At 39.9% G+C, this 16,959-nt stretch overlaps 1 protein-coding gene across 7 annotated transcripts in view; it reads right to left on the bottom strand.

Annotated features, from left to right (window-relative positions):
- Positions 1 to 1,015: 1,015 nt before the first annotated feature.
- Positions 1,016 to 16,959, bottom strand: part of LOC135469700 (single-stranded DNA-binding protein 3-like) — a 97,930-nt gene continuing 81,986 nt past the window's right edge. For 4 of the 7 annotated variants that reach the window (XM_064748255.1, XM_064748257.1, XM_064748260.1 and 1 more), the window contains 9 exons: positions 11,613 to 11,680; positions 11,251 to 11,345; positions 10,806 to 10,848; positions 10,483 to 10,518; positions 10,028 to 10,097; positions 8,157 to 8,221; positions 6,618 to 6,684; positions 4,601 to 4,716; positions 2,687 to 3,830 (listed from right to left, as the gene is read on the bottom strand). In XM_064748255.1, the coding sequence (XP_064604325.1) occupies positions 3,726 to 3,830; positions 4,601 to 4,716; positions 6,618 to 6,684; positions 8,157 to 8,221; positions 10,028 to 10,097; positions 10,483 to 10,518; positions 10,806 to 10,848; positions 11,251 to 11,345; positions 11,613 to 11,680 (665 nt within the window). In that variant the 3' untranslated portion in view covers positions 2,687 to 3,725. Of the gene's footprint in view, positions 1,721 to 2,686; positions 3,831 to 4,600; positions 4,717 to 6,617; positions 6,685 to 8,156; positions 8,222 to 10,027; positions 10,098 to 10,482; positions 10,519 to 10,805; positions 10,849 to 11,250; positions 11,346 to 11,612; positions 11,681 to 16,959 lie in introns of those variants that run through there. The other 3 variants (XM_064748256.1, XM_064748262.1, XM_064748258.1) reach the window with 2 other exon arrangements.

Below are 16,959 nucleotides of genomic sequence, written 5' to 3'. Positions count from 1 at the left end.
ACGAGTCAGTCTTTTTTTTTTATTCCTTGAAAGCTAAGAAATCCCTGTCTAGTCTTGTATCCCCAAAATGCTACCAAATCCCTGTAAACATGTCTAATCTTTTATCCCCTGAACGCCATAATAAAGCCTTGTCTAAAATGGTGTATGGATCTGCCTGAGGTAGCTCAATGTGATGTGGTGCTGAACAGCAAGAAATCGCAGTACTTTCTGTTACATGGATTCAAGATTTATGTACAACAATCAACTGCACATGTACACCCCCTATCCCTCCCGGTACCCAAAACCCCTCTGGCAATGAAATAATCACTTTCAAAGTAACACTGAAATTTACCACCCTTACGGACAGAATACAAAACAATTTGGTATGAGAGAATTTTAATTTATATCAAATTTACATCTCTTTAGAGCCTTCTCCTGTGTGACTGAAAAGAGGTGTTTGTGCTGTAGCCGAAGGGCAAAGGAGTATGATACTGAGAGCTGTTCCTGGGCTGGAAGTGTACAAATGTTCTATGTGGGAAGACCGCGGACTGCACATGCCTTCCTGAAGCTGATGACCGACAGCTCATTAGCAGTCACGTGCATCCGTGATAGCACACTTTACACATTTCACCCAGTAGTGTGCAATGTGGATACATGTGGAAGGTACTACGGCACACAGTTGCTCAGCCTGTGAAATGCTCGTACTACCCCCAGCAGAACGTGTGTGTAGAATGCCAGTGACACACCTGTGACACATCTTACATCGTCCATGTGGCACATGACAAATACTGCAACATCTTCCCTCGAACTGTAGAGCAGGCTTGGCAGAAACAGTGAAAGGTTAAAAGGGATTCCATATAATATATAGGTTTTTTTTTTTTTAAAAATTAGTGTTTGTACAATGTGAACTTGAATGGTGAATTCAAAACCAACAGCTCCAGCTTTTGAACTTCTCAATGAAACAGTAATGTACCAAACCTTATATATATATAATATTATATATATATATATAAAGGAAAAAAAAATCACTGCCTACTGCAAAATAATTCTCTTAACAACTTTACAATACATCTGACAAAGTGTCTCAGAAAAAATGACTCACTTGTTACAATGACGGGTTGATAGGCATGAAATATTGTTCCAGTTCACACAAGGTATTTCCCACACGTGATGCTTTATTCACAGGTAAGTAGAGATTCAGTATGTGACCATGCCACAAGGCTCCCGTTTTGAGCGATGAGGATGATATCTACAGAGTGGTGGCCACACATTCTATACAATCATTTTACTCTTCATAAGGAAAACAAACAAGACAAAAAAAAAATATATATGAAGAGAATCAACAATAATCCAAACATCTTTGTGACAAAAAATCCTTATTAATTAACAGAAATTTATGACGAGGTGCAAAATATCCTCCCGTTCTGATACAATGACAAAATACTCCCAAGTTAAACCCTGGTAGGTCGTACATCTATACAAACAATGATGAGCAGTACACTACTGGTTGAGTTTTTATTTTCAATGTCAAAAAAATAAACACACAGTTACACAGAATCATGTGTTGGGGGGTTTATGTCCTGGTACAGATAGGAAAATACAGATGTGGTGCCCTAGACATCTCCTGGTTATCTCCCCTGAAAGTCCTTCACTCTGACACCAGATGGAGGTTTGGAGTAGTGGGAAAGCACGTCTCAGACCTGGCATCATGTCATCGCTCTCCGAAACTGTCTCTGAGAAGCTTAATTTGTACAATTGGGAATTTGATTCATTAGTATGTTTGGTCATGAAAATCAACCTTTTTTGTAAGTGAGGATTCATACATTTTATATACATTACACGTAGAAACACTGAAGTTTTCTGAATCCCCTCAAGTATACAAGAATGCAAAGAGATGGCCTTGATGTAAAGATACGTCTGTCTTTATCTACACACACAAACAGCAAGGGGCCATGCAGCATTAAAATCTCTGTACAAGTTCAAGAGCAAGAAAACTAAAACACATCATAACTTACAAAACACTACCACCCATTAAGCAATGAGACACAAAATGAAAAATGCTCTTCAAAAATCCACGTATACAATTAACATTGTGAAGAACTAAAATAACAATACAATGTTTTCCCTGTTCGCTGCCCGAGTTGAGCCGCCTGCTCTTCCGCCACCTATACAGGCATACGTCCACACAACTTCTTAGATTAAATACTTTTAAATATAATATAAATAATATGAACCTTTTTTTCAAGCACGCTCTTCACAATCACGCATCAGCAAAAATCAACAATCATTCCTCCCCCCCTCCCTCAGCAAAGTGGTCAATAGAGTGTTAGATGTTAAAACAAATATCTGCAAATGATGGAAGAGGCCACTTAGAACTGAAGGGGGGAGGCATATAAATTTGGAGAAGGTCAGGGCAGTGAGTGCAAAACTAGGGCAGCGACCAGGCGATTTGGAAGTGGACTTTCCAGATTGGCAATTCTGATTTATATGTTAATGTACAATGAGTGATATAATATTATAACAGTATTAAATCTTGCAGGGATGAAATTGACTGTCCCCTTTTTTTTTTTTTTTTTGACTCAGATCTCTTAGTTAACCAATACAAATGTGTGGTGAGCTGATCATGTGACAATCACATGACTGCCCCACATTAGTGACATGACATTTTGTAAATATATATGTTGTATATATAGATATAGATTATATATGCATGTATATATAATATAAAGAAATAGTTGCACACACACTTTGTACACAGTACAGTTTTGTCTTGTTAGAAAATGAAGAAATAATCTTGAAGCCAAGGCTTTCTAGGCAAAAAATAGTAAAAACAAGGGAAGAAACTACAAGTATGACTGGAAGTGAGCCAAAACTCATGGAAAACGGGAAATTCTACTGTCGTTCCAGACAATGATAAACAACCATGCAGTCATATGTGAGAGTAAAAAGTCTATTCAGCTTGTTACTCAACAGAATGTTAATCAAAGAAGCATAAAAAGGATTAGCATCTACTACGGCTCAAAGAGTTGGGCTTTGGGAAGGAGGGAGGCTAGCTTTGGCTTGTCAAGACTATTTCTTGTTCAAACAATCCTGATGTAGATGTTTGTGTGCTAACTGTTTACTATGTTACCACGACGACGCAATGACGGGGCGCGACTCAAGAATTAGGGCAGTAACCGTGGTCTGTTTCAAGAGAAGAGAAGCTGCAGTGGTTGTACACTTGAACACAGACTCAGTACAGTGCGCGGACACCATGTGTGATACACCGTCTGGCGGACGAGGAGCAGTGCTTTACAAAACATGGACACCAGATCACAAAATTTGTCGTCTAGAAATCCACACGATCAAATTTAGAAGAAGACAAAATTTAGTTCGAGAGTGACATGAACACAAAAAAAAAATATACATATGAAGTCATCGGATCCCTCAGAGGAGAATTGCTGATGGCCGATTCAACAACACATGGTCAGAATTCGATTTGAAACCAAGCAAAGAGAAGTACGCCACTCAGATGTTACAAAGCAGAAAACCACACAAGCTGTAAAGTGTTGGAAGCGTCATATCACTGGTTTGCCCTAATGCTTGAGACCGACCAATCACCGAGTCGTTTAACAGCGCCATCTAACGGCCAGGTGGAGAACAACGCGTTTCATGTTTCTTTTTTTTTTTCTGTTTCAATTTAACATACAAACCATAAATTATGAAATAATTTACAATGGGCTCTGTCTATACTCTACATAAAGATTTTATTGCATGAAATAGTCAGGATGGTCGGTGTCTTTTTCAAACCGTTTTGCCTCTTCCAGCATACTTTCTTTAATCTTTAGGATAGCAGCAGATTCGTTTTGATCCTGAAAAATCATAACAAGGACACAATTTAAACATAAGACTTTGCTCGGGACAGAGCACGAGAAACGCTGCCGGGTGATGATGCTAGAGATTAGTGAGGGTAGCAATGAGATTCTACGGTACGCGGCAATGCGTGCCACACAGGGCTCGCACCGCTCCACGCAGTCTGATCTATCGCATCAGGTCTCAGAAATGAGAACATGATTCCATGCGGTGTGGAGGGGGAAAATAGAGCAGGAAAAATATAGGCCAATGAAACTAGCATGAGAGGGAAATACCAAATACAGTGAAGAAATGTGTCCGAATTCTGCACTGCTTGGATTTTTCTTTTCTTTTTCATTCCATTTTCCAGGGGAGATGTATAGGGAGCCGAGAGTGGATCTCCAAGTGAACAGTGCAATATTGCATCAAGATTGTTTGAAGGATCTCAAGTCAGGAGGCCAAGGAGCTCCCAGTCAGCAAGAAAAAGTAAACACAACAAGAAAAAAATCTAAGATGAAGCCATAGCCACCACTCCATGCAAAATGCCCCATTACCACAGAGTACAGGATGTGACAGCAGAAGGTCAAAGGTCAAAACCAAAAGAGCTGCGGCAGACTGTGTATAGTCACTGCAGGCTTGGCCAGAGTCAAAGTCACAGTTTTATTCTGGTTTTAGTCTTGAGTATTACTCGTGGATTTCTTTTTTTAAAACATTAATACACATCATGAACAATGAATAAGGACAGCAAAAAGGAGATATCAAACAAGTTTCACAACAGAGAAGAACTTACGTTTTCCTGGTACCCTATGCTATAGCCTCCCATATCCCCACCACTGACGGGAGGTAAATCTTCCCGCGGCGTGCCCGGTCCGTTCGCTGGCGAGCTTTTCATACCATCCATTTCACCTGTGGGGATAAGTAATTACACGACACAGGTCTTAACTAATGAAACACTGACTTGTCCTGTGTGACTAACTCAACACTATAGCCTTTACCCAGTTGACCAGAGTTGGCTTGCTAGACTTCACACGTAACTTAAATTTGAAGGTTTCCAAAACCAACAAAGAATTTTTCTTTATTCAAGAAACTAAACTGGTTACATGGTCAGAAATCCCAAGTCTCACATGATCTATACATAAAGCTCTTGATAATGTCATTTTAAGGCTGTCACTGGTCAAACATCAAGGCGTAGTACCAAGTGACTTGATTGTTTTTCAACTCGGCTCACAGAATTTCAGCTTAGGAGAGGAAGAATAACACGAAAGGCAAGTGGAAGCTAATTTTCATAATGATCATCTTTGACAAACTTTTTTTCTTTCATAAACCTCTACAAATAGCCTGGGTACTGGAAACAAAACATGAAGCAGACCTTTTACCCAAGCATGCAGACACATTACTGTCTATTAACCTTGTTGAACACAAGGACATTTACACCCTTACAAGGCTCCTTATCAGCTTTTATTCTTCCCAGTATAATGGGTATAATTCTGGTCAACTCAAAAGGTGGTTCATTCGGTTCACATCTATATAATACCAACGCATGCCAAGATAAGACACAGTTTACTTCACCTGTTCTGCATTTAAACCATCACGAACACAGTATGGTAAATCTCCTAACATTTCCTCCCCCAAAATGTTCATCTTAAAACAACCAGGTGAAAGAGCTACCTACTGGCTACTGTCAAATCACGGACACTCTCTAGATTATCTTGAAATATTCTGAACAAGATGCAGGGTTAAAAAGCTTATGTTGCGGAAAACATTACAGCGTCATGATCACAAATTCAAACATCTAAATGCATCATTTCTCTCTCATTTAGCTTGTTTCAAATGTTGCCAGAAGAAATACTTCAAAACTGAATAACCACACAAACATGGAAGATATTAAAGGGATCAGGCATCTTTTTTTCAGATACTAAGAAAAAAACTTTTTTTCAGTATTACATCTGTCCGGTAACCTGCACTAGTCATTAATGAAGGGGCATAATGAAAAGTTTTATGATTTATAACTGGGATTCTGCTGCAAGTAAATAACAATCCAGACATGATTTAGAGTGAGTGAGTGAGTGCTTGGGGTTTAACATCGTACTCAATCATTTTTCAGTCATATGACAACGAAGGAATCCTTAGGGTGCATGTACGTGTAATGTGCCTCCTTGTTGCAGGATGGATTTCCACCGCTCTTTTATTTAGTGCTGCTTCACTGGGACGACTTACCGAAGGCAAGTAAGTCACCCCCCCGAGCCATTATACTGATACGGGTTAACCGGTTCTTACACTATCCCCTTCATGCTAAACGCGACATGATTTAGAGGGTACATTTAGAGGGTACATTTAGAGGGTACAGTTTGGGAATTACATTGAATTCCCTAATGTTGTAATATCTGATCTGTTTCCAGGTTCGCTTGCACAAAAGACTGTAGCTACAATCAACTGATGTATAATCAAGAAACTGTAAGGTGATAGTAAACTTTTAAATTACAACGGACAATATACCCGTCAATAACTTTTCTTGCCTTCATTTGCTTCAGAGTTCTAGAGGACAGAATGGCAAATCTTCTCGCTATTCCCATTACCGAAAAAGTTACAGTGTTATTTACATGGCAGCGTTGTCATGTACCAAACAGTTGGTTCTGTCAACATGCTATATGGTGTAGAACAAAGCATGTTCTGCTGCTTACATCCAGGCTTGTATGTATTCTTGTGTCCCAGCCTGGGGTGGCGGTCGCTAATAGTGAGTATCTGTGTGTGTGTGTGTGTGTGTACGTGCTTGATGTTGTATTAAATGGGAATCTTGTCTGGCTTACCATTCATTACTGGAGGCATATCCGGCCCCATTGGCCCCATCCCTGGCTCTGGTCCTCCCATGGGGAACTGTTTAATGATATATACAAAACTCATGTTAGCCTTTGCATAATAAATAATTAACAATTAGCTATGACCTGAATTCCCAGATAGGCACAGCGCTATCTATGTCATCTTCCCTTAGGCATCATCCAAAAAGCAATATGCATATCTAGGATGCAATATACACATCTTGGTGTTAAGAACAAAGAGGGGCCTCCGTGGCTCAGTTGGTGAGCGCGCTAGCGCAGCGTAATGACCCAGAAGCCTCTCACCAATGCAGTAGCTGTGAGTTCAAGTCCAGCCCATGCTGGCTTCCTCTCCAGCTGTAAGTTGGAAGGTCTGACAGCAACCTGCGGATGGTCGTGGGTTTCCCCCGGGCTCTGCCCCGTTTCCTCCCACCATAATGCTGGCCGCCATTGTATAAGTGAAATATTCTTGAGTACGGCATAAAACACCAATCAAATAAATAAATAACAAGTTAAGAACAAAGAAAATGATGCTACACAACACTCAAAAAAGCAATGCAATAAAAAGTATTTTATGAATAAATACCAAATATTGCAATCTTTATAAGATGTCATAATAGATGGATTTGGGGTTCCATTATATTCATGTTTACAAAACTACATTATTTTGGAAAAAAAAATTCAAACTGGAGCGGTTAATTGTATACAGGTACATACCTGTATATCAGCTACAGTCTGATTGCATAAGGTGGAAATTAAGTGTGTGCAAATTATCTTACCATTAGGATTACAACACTGGAGGCCTTTTTTTTTTTTTTTTTTTTATAGTGAGCATGAAAACATATTCATACTGTCTATCATACATCTTCAATGTTTTCACTACCCAGGATTTCCTTGGCTTATTCTTTATGAAATGGTTGTCATCATACACAAGTTAATTTCCTAATAAATATCCTGTCTGTAGACAGTGTGCTTGGTTCACATTGTCACACAGGGATTCATTCACTATATTTATGTATTTGATTGGTGTTTTATGCCGTACTCACAAATATCGCAATAAAATGACGGCGGCCACCATTATGGTGGGAGGAAACCTGACAGAGCCTGGCAGAAACCCATGACCATCCGCAGGTTGCTGGCAGGATTCATTCACTTGCCCTTTTAGGTAGAGGTGTCATTATGCCTCGAGAAGAAACTACAGCGAATTTGAACACCAAGTATGCAAACAGAAATTGCTGGTCTGGAATGCACATGTCAGATTCTGGGCAAGCCATCTTATGTTGGAGGTTTAGGGGTGACTTAAAACAAACATGTCGGAGCGAAAATTTCATCTTGATATGCTCCAGACATTGGATACTTTGTTAGCACTTTACAGGTATGTACGAATCCTTAAAGTGCAAATGCTTCCTCCATGGAAAAAAACAAAAATGTAGTCAGTTTCATTGTTTTCTATCGAGCTTCCATCCTTAACATGTGTCTAGGTTCATGCATTGTGCATTTAAAAACGAAGGGAGACTACTTTTGGAGACTTACCCCAGGCATACCAGGCATTGGGCCTCCCTTCATCATATACATACTGTCACCGGAATTTGTGGAGTCTACAAATTAAAGTTCAACAATGAGCATCGTTGTCTCGAACATATGAACATTTCAAACAGCCAAGGTAATGATGCTTTTCCCTTGAATTGTTTTATATTCCAAGAGTGCCATGCAACAGACCAAACTAACCACGGTCAAAATTTTAATAGCCAGATCATGTCTGAGGTTAAACAAAGCAAAAAAATTATGCCAACATAAACTGATTTATTTATTTATTGGGCATAAATTATATACAGTAATTAATTGAATCCATTTAAGGACATGGCATCAAGAGATGTGACAGAATCATCATGATTACATTCACATAGTTCATTTCTTAATAACAAATACAGTACAGCTGGATCCTGACCACCAATCCTACGCCCATTGTGGCCGGAGGTTATGCTGATGGTCGGCCCATGGTCAGGGTATAATACGTCAACCATGTACAGTACAGCTGGATCCTAACCACCAATCCTACGCCCACTGTGGCTGGAGGATACGCTGATGGTCGGCCCATGGTCAGAATACAATATGTCAACCATGCACCTTTATATGCGTAGCTATGAAGCCATCCTTCGGTCATCATACACAGACCGTTGGCCGACCCTCGGCTGACCAAGTCAGTGGGCTGTTGGCCGATAATCATTAAATGTTTTAAGGCTAAATACCGACTGATTTCCTGTAAACTCTCATGTCTGTTATGAACATCATGATGGTTGGCAGCATATTTACTTGCACACGGATTTTGCAAAAAAAAATTGAGTTTTACTAGCTTACTGTTTGGGGCCACAATTGTTTAGGTCCGCCACCCACACACACCGTTCTCTTAATTACAGGGGATTTAAGTTTGTACCGGGCGTCTTGAGTCAATTGAAAATGTATATGTAATGAGCCATATCGGTATGTGACACAAGGCCTACAATTGATAAAATTCGAATCGCTGACCAGTATAAAGGTCAGCAGGTTAATATTTTTCCCGTTAATCTGGAATCCCTAAATTGCATCCCTAAATCTGGAATCCCTAAATTGCATCCCCATTTTCACAATTGTTGATCCTATCGTTTATTAATGTTTATAAGCACAAAAAAGTGTTTATTATAAGACGAGCACATTCATGTGTAGTCTTAATATATGGCTAAATATATATCCTAAATTTTGCATAAAATCAAGCTTTAAAATGTATAACATATTTTGAGAATATTCCTCTACCTATCCATGTATAAATTATGAAAATACACCATAGAAAGTAAAAACCAAAACCAGAGATTTTTGGAACTGGTAAAAAAGAAATCTATTAGCGCATTTCTAATCTGACTTCTGTCGTTACTTTAGAATAGCACAAATAATGACCTTTCACGAAATATCAGCCTCGTCTGTGCAAATGTTATGTTCAAAATCAGTAATAAAGTTGTAAAAATGAAAAGAGAAAGTCTGGTGAATAATACAAGGCCTACAGTGTACGTCTGATGATGTTACATCAAACTCCAGCAAGTGAATGAATGTCGCGGACTGTGGGCCGACCCTGCCCCAACGGCAGGCGGAGGATAACGGTGTGTTCAATCAGGGTCCGGCAAGGGTCTGCGTATAGTGGGCATATGATACACAGGTCATCTGACCACGATAGGCGTAGGACTGATGGTTAGGATCTGGCTGTGCTGCATACTAAAGTTGCCTACGCAGCTACCTAAATGTTGATTTCAGGCATTTACCCAATCCACTGATACACCTCAACTACAACAACACATACATCATCACAGCACGCATGGCTTGATATTCTTGTTAGTCCACACAACACCTGAGAGAATTAAAACTGGAATGCACACCTGTCATCAACTGACCTTGAGGGCTGGGCATTATGGGCGTCCCCGGAGGCCCACCTGTCGCTGGAGGACCCTGTCAACATGCAGACAACATGTATATGTATATATTAGGTAGGAGTGCGAGAGAAAAGTTCACCTGTGTGAATGCAGTCATGTTTAAAGGCAATGAAAACACTAGCGAGCAGTACATACCCAAAGAAAGACCATTTACAAACACTGTCCAAAAAAATAGACGGATTCATTTTTTCATACTTGTAGGCAAATAACTCACTGACCAATAGTAAGTTATGAGTTGGTACACTTTGCAATTTAATGGCGATTTTGTTCATTGGGAGGGTTATCTTTCCTTCAAGAAAAGTCTACAGTGAGACTGAGGTTTACGTATACTGGTACTCTACTGCTCGGTGGTAAGCACCAGAAGAGGGAGACAACTCTCAAGCTATAAAGTCAGAACTTACATTATAATTTCCAGGTGATCCTGAGGAGTAATTTATCTAATAAAAAAACAGAAAACAAACAAATATAAAAATTCATAAATGAATTAGTTACAATATAGACAGAAAGAAAAATCACTGAAACAGTAGGTCATTACACATACATGTAATATATGTATCAGATTCTAAATTCCATGAAATATTGATGGCTGGAAATTTTCTTATCCACAATTTTGACTGATGTGTGTATGTGTATTTTGTTTCATATGTCAAGAGATTCAATAAGGAATAGGTGATCAATACTTAATGCAACAGATTACAGAGGGATAAAGGGAGGTAATACATACTGATGATGACGTTGGGGGCCAGGGTCCTCTCTGTCCACCAGGCCTGAGGTGCAGAAATAATAAGTTTTAAGAATACCAGAACAGTACAGAAATACAGTGGGTGAAAATATGTAGATAAAACATCAGTTCAGCAATAGTTTAATAGAATACCAGAATACATCAACCCAGAAATGCCATTTTAATAAGAATACCAGTATATTTACTTATTTGATTGGTGTTGAATGCTGTACAAGAATTGTTCAAATATGCAGCAGTGGTTAAGGATATTAGAGGAGGGAATAACGTAATCACCTAGTGCATGTGTACTGACACACTGATGTCACAATAATGACTCAACCTTTTGAAATTTTGACAAAATATGCCTTCTGACAGAGATAAATTTGATCTCTGAAAGCCTGAAATCAAAGCCCAAGATAACAAAGAACTAAGGACTAAATCCACTTACATTGACATTGGGGGCATTCCACCAGGGCCACCAGGCCCCATACTGTTAGGAGGTGGCCCTCTCATACCACCATAGTTCTGTAATGATTCATACACCTGAAACATAAGAATTAGTGACTTATAGAAAAAGCTTATGTATGCAAGATGATTGACTCAAACAGGATATCAGTTAGGACTGAAGTGGGCACCACCACTATTTTGTAATGATTCATAAAACTGACATGCAAGAATTAGGAACTTGTAGAAAAAGCAAAAAAAGAAAAAAAATCACATGTGAACATCTTTTTTTCAAGATATCATAAGTGACAATTTACAATTTTACTGTTTCTGATAAAACATACTAAACAGAGACAAAAGACTTACTGCTGGGTTCATGGGCCCAGGCATCCTTCCTGGGGGTGTCATTCGCTGCATGGGCATACCTGGGTGACCTTCAGAGACAAACAGACATGGTTAACACAGAACTGACATAAGCCCAGGTAAATCATGGTTTAACAGTTTCAGCAGGTGAAAATTTTTCATATTTCTCCTAAAGCCCCAAGTTAATGTATTTTGTTTACATTAGACATGTTAAAGAAACCAGTTGGTGCTTGTCATGATTTTGTTCAAATTTAGAGAAACCATTTGCTCCTTTCTCATGTTTTGATCACCTTTAGAGAAACCAGCTGGTCATTTTCATTCATGTTTTGTTCACATTTAGAGAAGCCAGTTAGACCTTTTCATTAATGTTTTGTTCACATTTAGAGAAACCAGTTGGTCCCTTTCATTAATGTTTGGTTCACATTCAGAGAAACCAGTTGGTCCTTACCATCAATGTTTTGATTAAACTGAGAAAAATCAGTGAAGTCTCTGCCATTAATGTGTTGCTTCTCCCATAAAGAAATCAAAGCTGGTCCTTTTTTTTTCTTTTTAAAGGTCATGCAACTGCTTATTGCAGTTTACACAAAGCACAACTTACAAATTAGGTCATACTAACATGCAAAAGTTTCATTTATAAAACATTTACTGAAACCAGTTAGTCTTCCCTTTTCATTAAATTACTGGGCATTTTATTTTCAGTATCTTCATTAAGTAACATACACCTACGTACAAATACTACTGGTTTGACGTTAACAATGTCAAAGGTCTGAAACATTCAAATCATGGGAAAATACATTCATAACTGTGCAGAATTCTTGTTCTGCATGAACTAAAAAGTGAATTAACTCATAATCAACCAAGTTAAAACAGGTTTTTACTTTCAGCACAATATTTCAGGTCAAAGTGTCAAAACCTAAGCAGTAATACACACTTTTCCCCATCTTCAGAAGTGACATAGATGCATGAACACGTTTCATAAACATCCGGAAAAAAACTGTTCAAACCAAAGGAACTATGACAGCTTTGTAGGAGCTGCAGTGCTGTTACTCGTGGTTCACCTGTCATCTCAGTGACGTTCACTGCTATGTCTACCACCTGGCAAGAGGATCTTAGTGGTCGTTACACAAAAGTTATATCCTGTATGAGATGTTAAACTGACATTAATCATCCAGGTAAGACTCTGTCTACACAGAAAAACTATCACACACTCAGGACAATTCCATCATTTACTACAAAACTTTAAGTTAGGACAGCTCTTTGAAGGCTGATCAACAATACTAGGGACAACTTTAATTTCAAAAGCTCAGGATAGAAATAAAAGAATGAAGATGTCAACAGATTGTCTTAACACATGTATTTCACCTGTTTTGCGTTTTTCTTGACTGTTATTGATTCATCCACCTCATAGGGCCACTTAAGAGTGTTTTGTGAAGTTTGAGACATTTCTATACTTCTGAAAATTCATTTTTGCATGTCAAACTTTAGATACAATAATTAAGGAAGTGGGAACAATAAGACACTTGTTGAAGCTCACGACATTCAAATGTCTCTGAATTATTTAGCAAACCCTGTATCTGTATTAATGTTGGCGCTATGACAGCGAAAGTGTTTCATAGACAGGACTCTTATATGTTCAATACCTGAACATGTTAATGCAAAATGGTAAATGTCTGAACAGGTACAGATGATTGGCACAGAATTAATGACTAACAAACTACACCTGTGCATGTATATACGAACACCTAAACATGAACACGTGGTGAAACTTCCGTCGGCAACAAGATAATAAAATCAATGCTTATAGATGATCTCATTAAAGGCTTACCGGGACATCGTTTATGACATTTAAGCAGCTTACAACTGACAAGAGGAGCGGGTATGAAATTTTAAATCTAATATGGGCATCTTAGAAAAATGGAACATAGGTGGGATTGGAGCTGACACGAAGAGAAGAACGGAGCTGATAATAAGCATTCTCCGCTGTCAGATCACGGCGTTTGGCATTCACACTGAAGGTTAGACAAGAAGAGTTTAATGTGAGGACTTGGCAAGTGAGGTGTAGAGAGATAGAAACCGGGGTAGTGTGGGCTGAGCACAGAGCTCATCAGGTGCACTGAGCTCCTCTGCATGACAGCCAGTGTCATCAGGCGCTCTCACATCTCCTACCCAATGATAACCCAACTCCCATCTCAATGACAGTTCGTGCCACAAAAAATAGAATTTTGATGGATCTATTTATCATCATGCAAGGTCTGCTCCAATTTCCCCCCTTTCCAATCTTATTACAATGGGGATATTGAGGTGCTTGTCTGGCCGGGCTTTTATGTCACCCGCCTGCCGGTCTTTAAATTCAATTCTACAATATCACCGCTTCAAAGCAAAGCAATTTTTTTACCCTCATATCACTCAAGCAATTACCAGGGGAGAGCGAAAAAGGGAAAGGGGGGAGGGGGTACTTACAGTCGTTGCCCGGCTATTTGGAAACAGAGCCTTAAAATGCAGACCTTTAAATGAGCTGTCTTCAACAAAAGGGTTGAATGACAATGGTTGTGTACAATTACACACATTAAAAACGGAGAGAGACACGCCAGACTTGGCACACCTTGGAAGACCACTCTACCAGCTTGGAAATTTCAATGGTCTCATTTTTCACTGGAGAGTGGTCGTCAGGCAATACCACCATTTTCATTCCCCCATGTGCTGTAGCTAAAGAAAACACTTACAGGTAAGTGGACGACTGTGGCAGGGACCTGGCAGCCAGTGATCTTATCCCACTGCCCAGGTAGGTGTTTATTACACCAAGTCATAGACTGATCAGAGGGTGCTGGCTGGGGTGTAATTAGCTGTACATGTACATGCCTCCTGAAGAACTGTATACCACATGCAAGCTGACAGTCATTCATCACCCCCCCCCCCCCCCAATAGTATATGTTAGACACAGGCCCTGCTCTATTTAACACCCCTTCAACTTCCACAATCACATCTGCCATTCAAGTCGGGCTTTAATAGAATGGCCAGTAATTGAGCCGAGAAGTCAATTCCTCCAAACTGAAGTCGGCACAGCCAGCCAGTGAGTCGGGTCCTTAGCCCAGCAAAGCCTAACAACATATTACATCTCCGGCTTGTCCACCAGGGGAGCATTTCCCTGTGTACTGCCTTCTAAGACATGTGCTGCCCAGCGATTGCCCTCGATTTTGGGAGTATTTAAGAAAATGGAATGTCTAGCCAAGTGTAGTGGAAGATGAAGCCATGCTCTGGAGGGATAACCACTCCGGTTTTATCTCTGGCTGACAGAGCTCGACCCTAAGACATTGGAGGCAGGGTGGAGGAGACGGCCACTAACACAGCTTGAAGTCTACATAGCTATCTGTCAAGTTGAGGGCGATAAAGCACACATAACCACGGGGATTTAGTGGTTTTTAAGGCTGCCACAAACCCATAGGCTGGCATTTCACAGGAAGGTGGTTGGGGACCGTGTAGACGGTTTTCAGGCAGCTGTTTCTCCTGGATACCAGTGGTGTGCTGAACACATACTGAGTGGTGCTACTGCCAATCAAGTCTTGGTGGAGGAAGCTGTTCTTACAGTTATAGCTGGATGATAACAGTTGGCAGGTACAAGAGGAGCATCTCAGGACAGGTGAGTCAACAGCCATGTTCTGTGGGGTATGTGTCATTATAAACCATATATGCTCAGATTTCGCTGTTTAACACTCCCTCTAATCGCATAGTTCAGGCGCAACCTGTGAGAATCGTGGTGCTGTAAGACGTTGAAAAACAGCAAATACAGAAAACAGCCTGCATTTGTGTTTTCAAGTCTTAACTACTGGAGATGATCACTAATACTGCGCACAGGCAAGTTTAACATCAAGAATTCAAGTTGGGGGGTAATTTGTACTGAAATCAAGGATGATCATTAATGTTAGAAAATGTATCTCCAAGGTTACCTACAAGGTTGTAAATTGGCATGAGGATGTGGTATTAACATGCTGTAGCATGCAGATTTGCATCTGAAAAAATCTAAATGTACATTGGATATATTAAGGCTTTGAAATACTACACGTATACATGATTTCAGTCACCACAGAAAGTGCTTGAAAATCATGAAAATGTACAGGCAAAATGTCACTGTTTTGTTTTTCTACAAAAAGAACACCTTAGACGTCTGTGAGCAATCCCCTAGTGTCTGATGTGGTTTTGTAAGAAAAAATTTCAAGACGGATTTGTCGCTATTCACATACTAGTAGTTGTAATTGTGTAGCCTCTCTTACTTACAGGTGTAAGGTCTGTAACTGTAAGCATGCTGATGCGTATCAGGGTTAGTGAGAAGAACAAGATAACGTCCCTCTAATTAGATACTTCCAATGAGTAGGTCCGCAGTTAGGACAAAGATAACCCCGGCATATTTAAACTGGCCAGACCCTCATGACTGGTTTGCTGGTCCATGATTTCTGCCATTCAACATGATAGAACAACTCTGAGGGATACTTAGCCCCTGTTTTGTCACTCGATCTCAATGGCATTGATATATCATCCTGGTGCAGCCAATCAAATATGTTAAGGACGCCTAAATAATGAGGTGAGGGCTCCTGGGCATGTTTCTACAGGTTGTGTTCATCACATATTATCAATTAGCCGTGTTTCCTCATCACCTGCCACCCTGGACCCTGGCAACGCATATGAACTAACATGAGATCTGCCATCAGTTTTTGTCTGTTTGTCTCTATCTACTGATCATACCAGCGTGTTTGGACGTCAGAAAACTGGCCAAAACTGAAGATGTAATTAGACAAAAACTGACGAATATATTTGGATGCTGCCAGTGTTCGCATAAAAGGCTTGAAACAAGCACGAAGTGGTGCTGTCAGCTTTCCCTACAAGATTGAATCAAATCTGTCAGATATGCTTTTTTTTCCGGTTGTAGACCCAGTTATGGCACATTGTATGCACACCTACAGCCAAGGATAATTGAGGTCTGGCTAATCTAGGAAATGGAGGTATATATGGCAGGTTGTGAGAGAGCCACGGACCAAAAGCAATTTCCTCGTAACACCAGGAATCCATGCTTAAACATGTGCATTTAAAATTGCTATTATGGAGGGCAGGAGAGGCAATGGGTCAATTGTTCTGGTACGTACTTCTCTCAGGGTTGCGTTTACTCAGCTTCATCACCAACTCTCACTTCAGATTTCTGTCTACATGAGGCTAACAACCAAGACCACAACCAGAGCGGCCCAGTACCACCCGAACAAAACTGACCTTTCTCCATCAAATGCCACAACCAGATACACGCTACAGGTATGTTAATGTCTAATTATTGAATTCACACCTAGTAATTAACCTTGGAGATTTG

The sequence above is a fragment of the Liolophura sinensis genome, chromosome 7 (assembly GCF_032854445.1).
Source record: "Liolophura sinensis isolate JHLJ2023 chromosome 7, CUHK_Ljap_v2, whole genome shotgun sequence".
In the NCBI taxonomy this organism is placed as follows: Eukaryota; Metazoa; Mollusca; class Polyplacophora; order Chitonida; family Chitonidae; genus Liolophura; species Liolophura sinensis.
The sequence above is the reverse complement of the archived record's forward strand: the minus strand, read 5'-3'. Positions and strand labels throughout refer to the sequence as shown.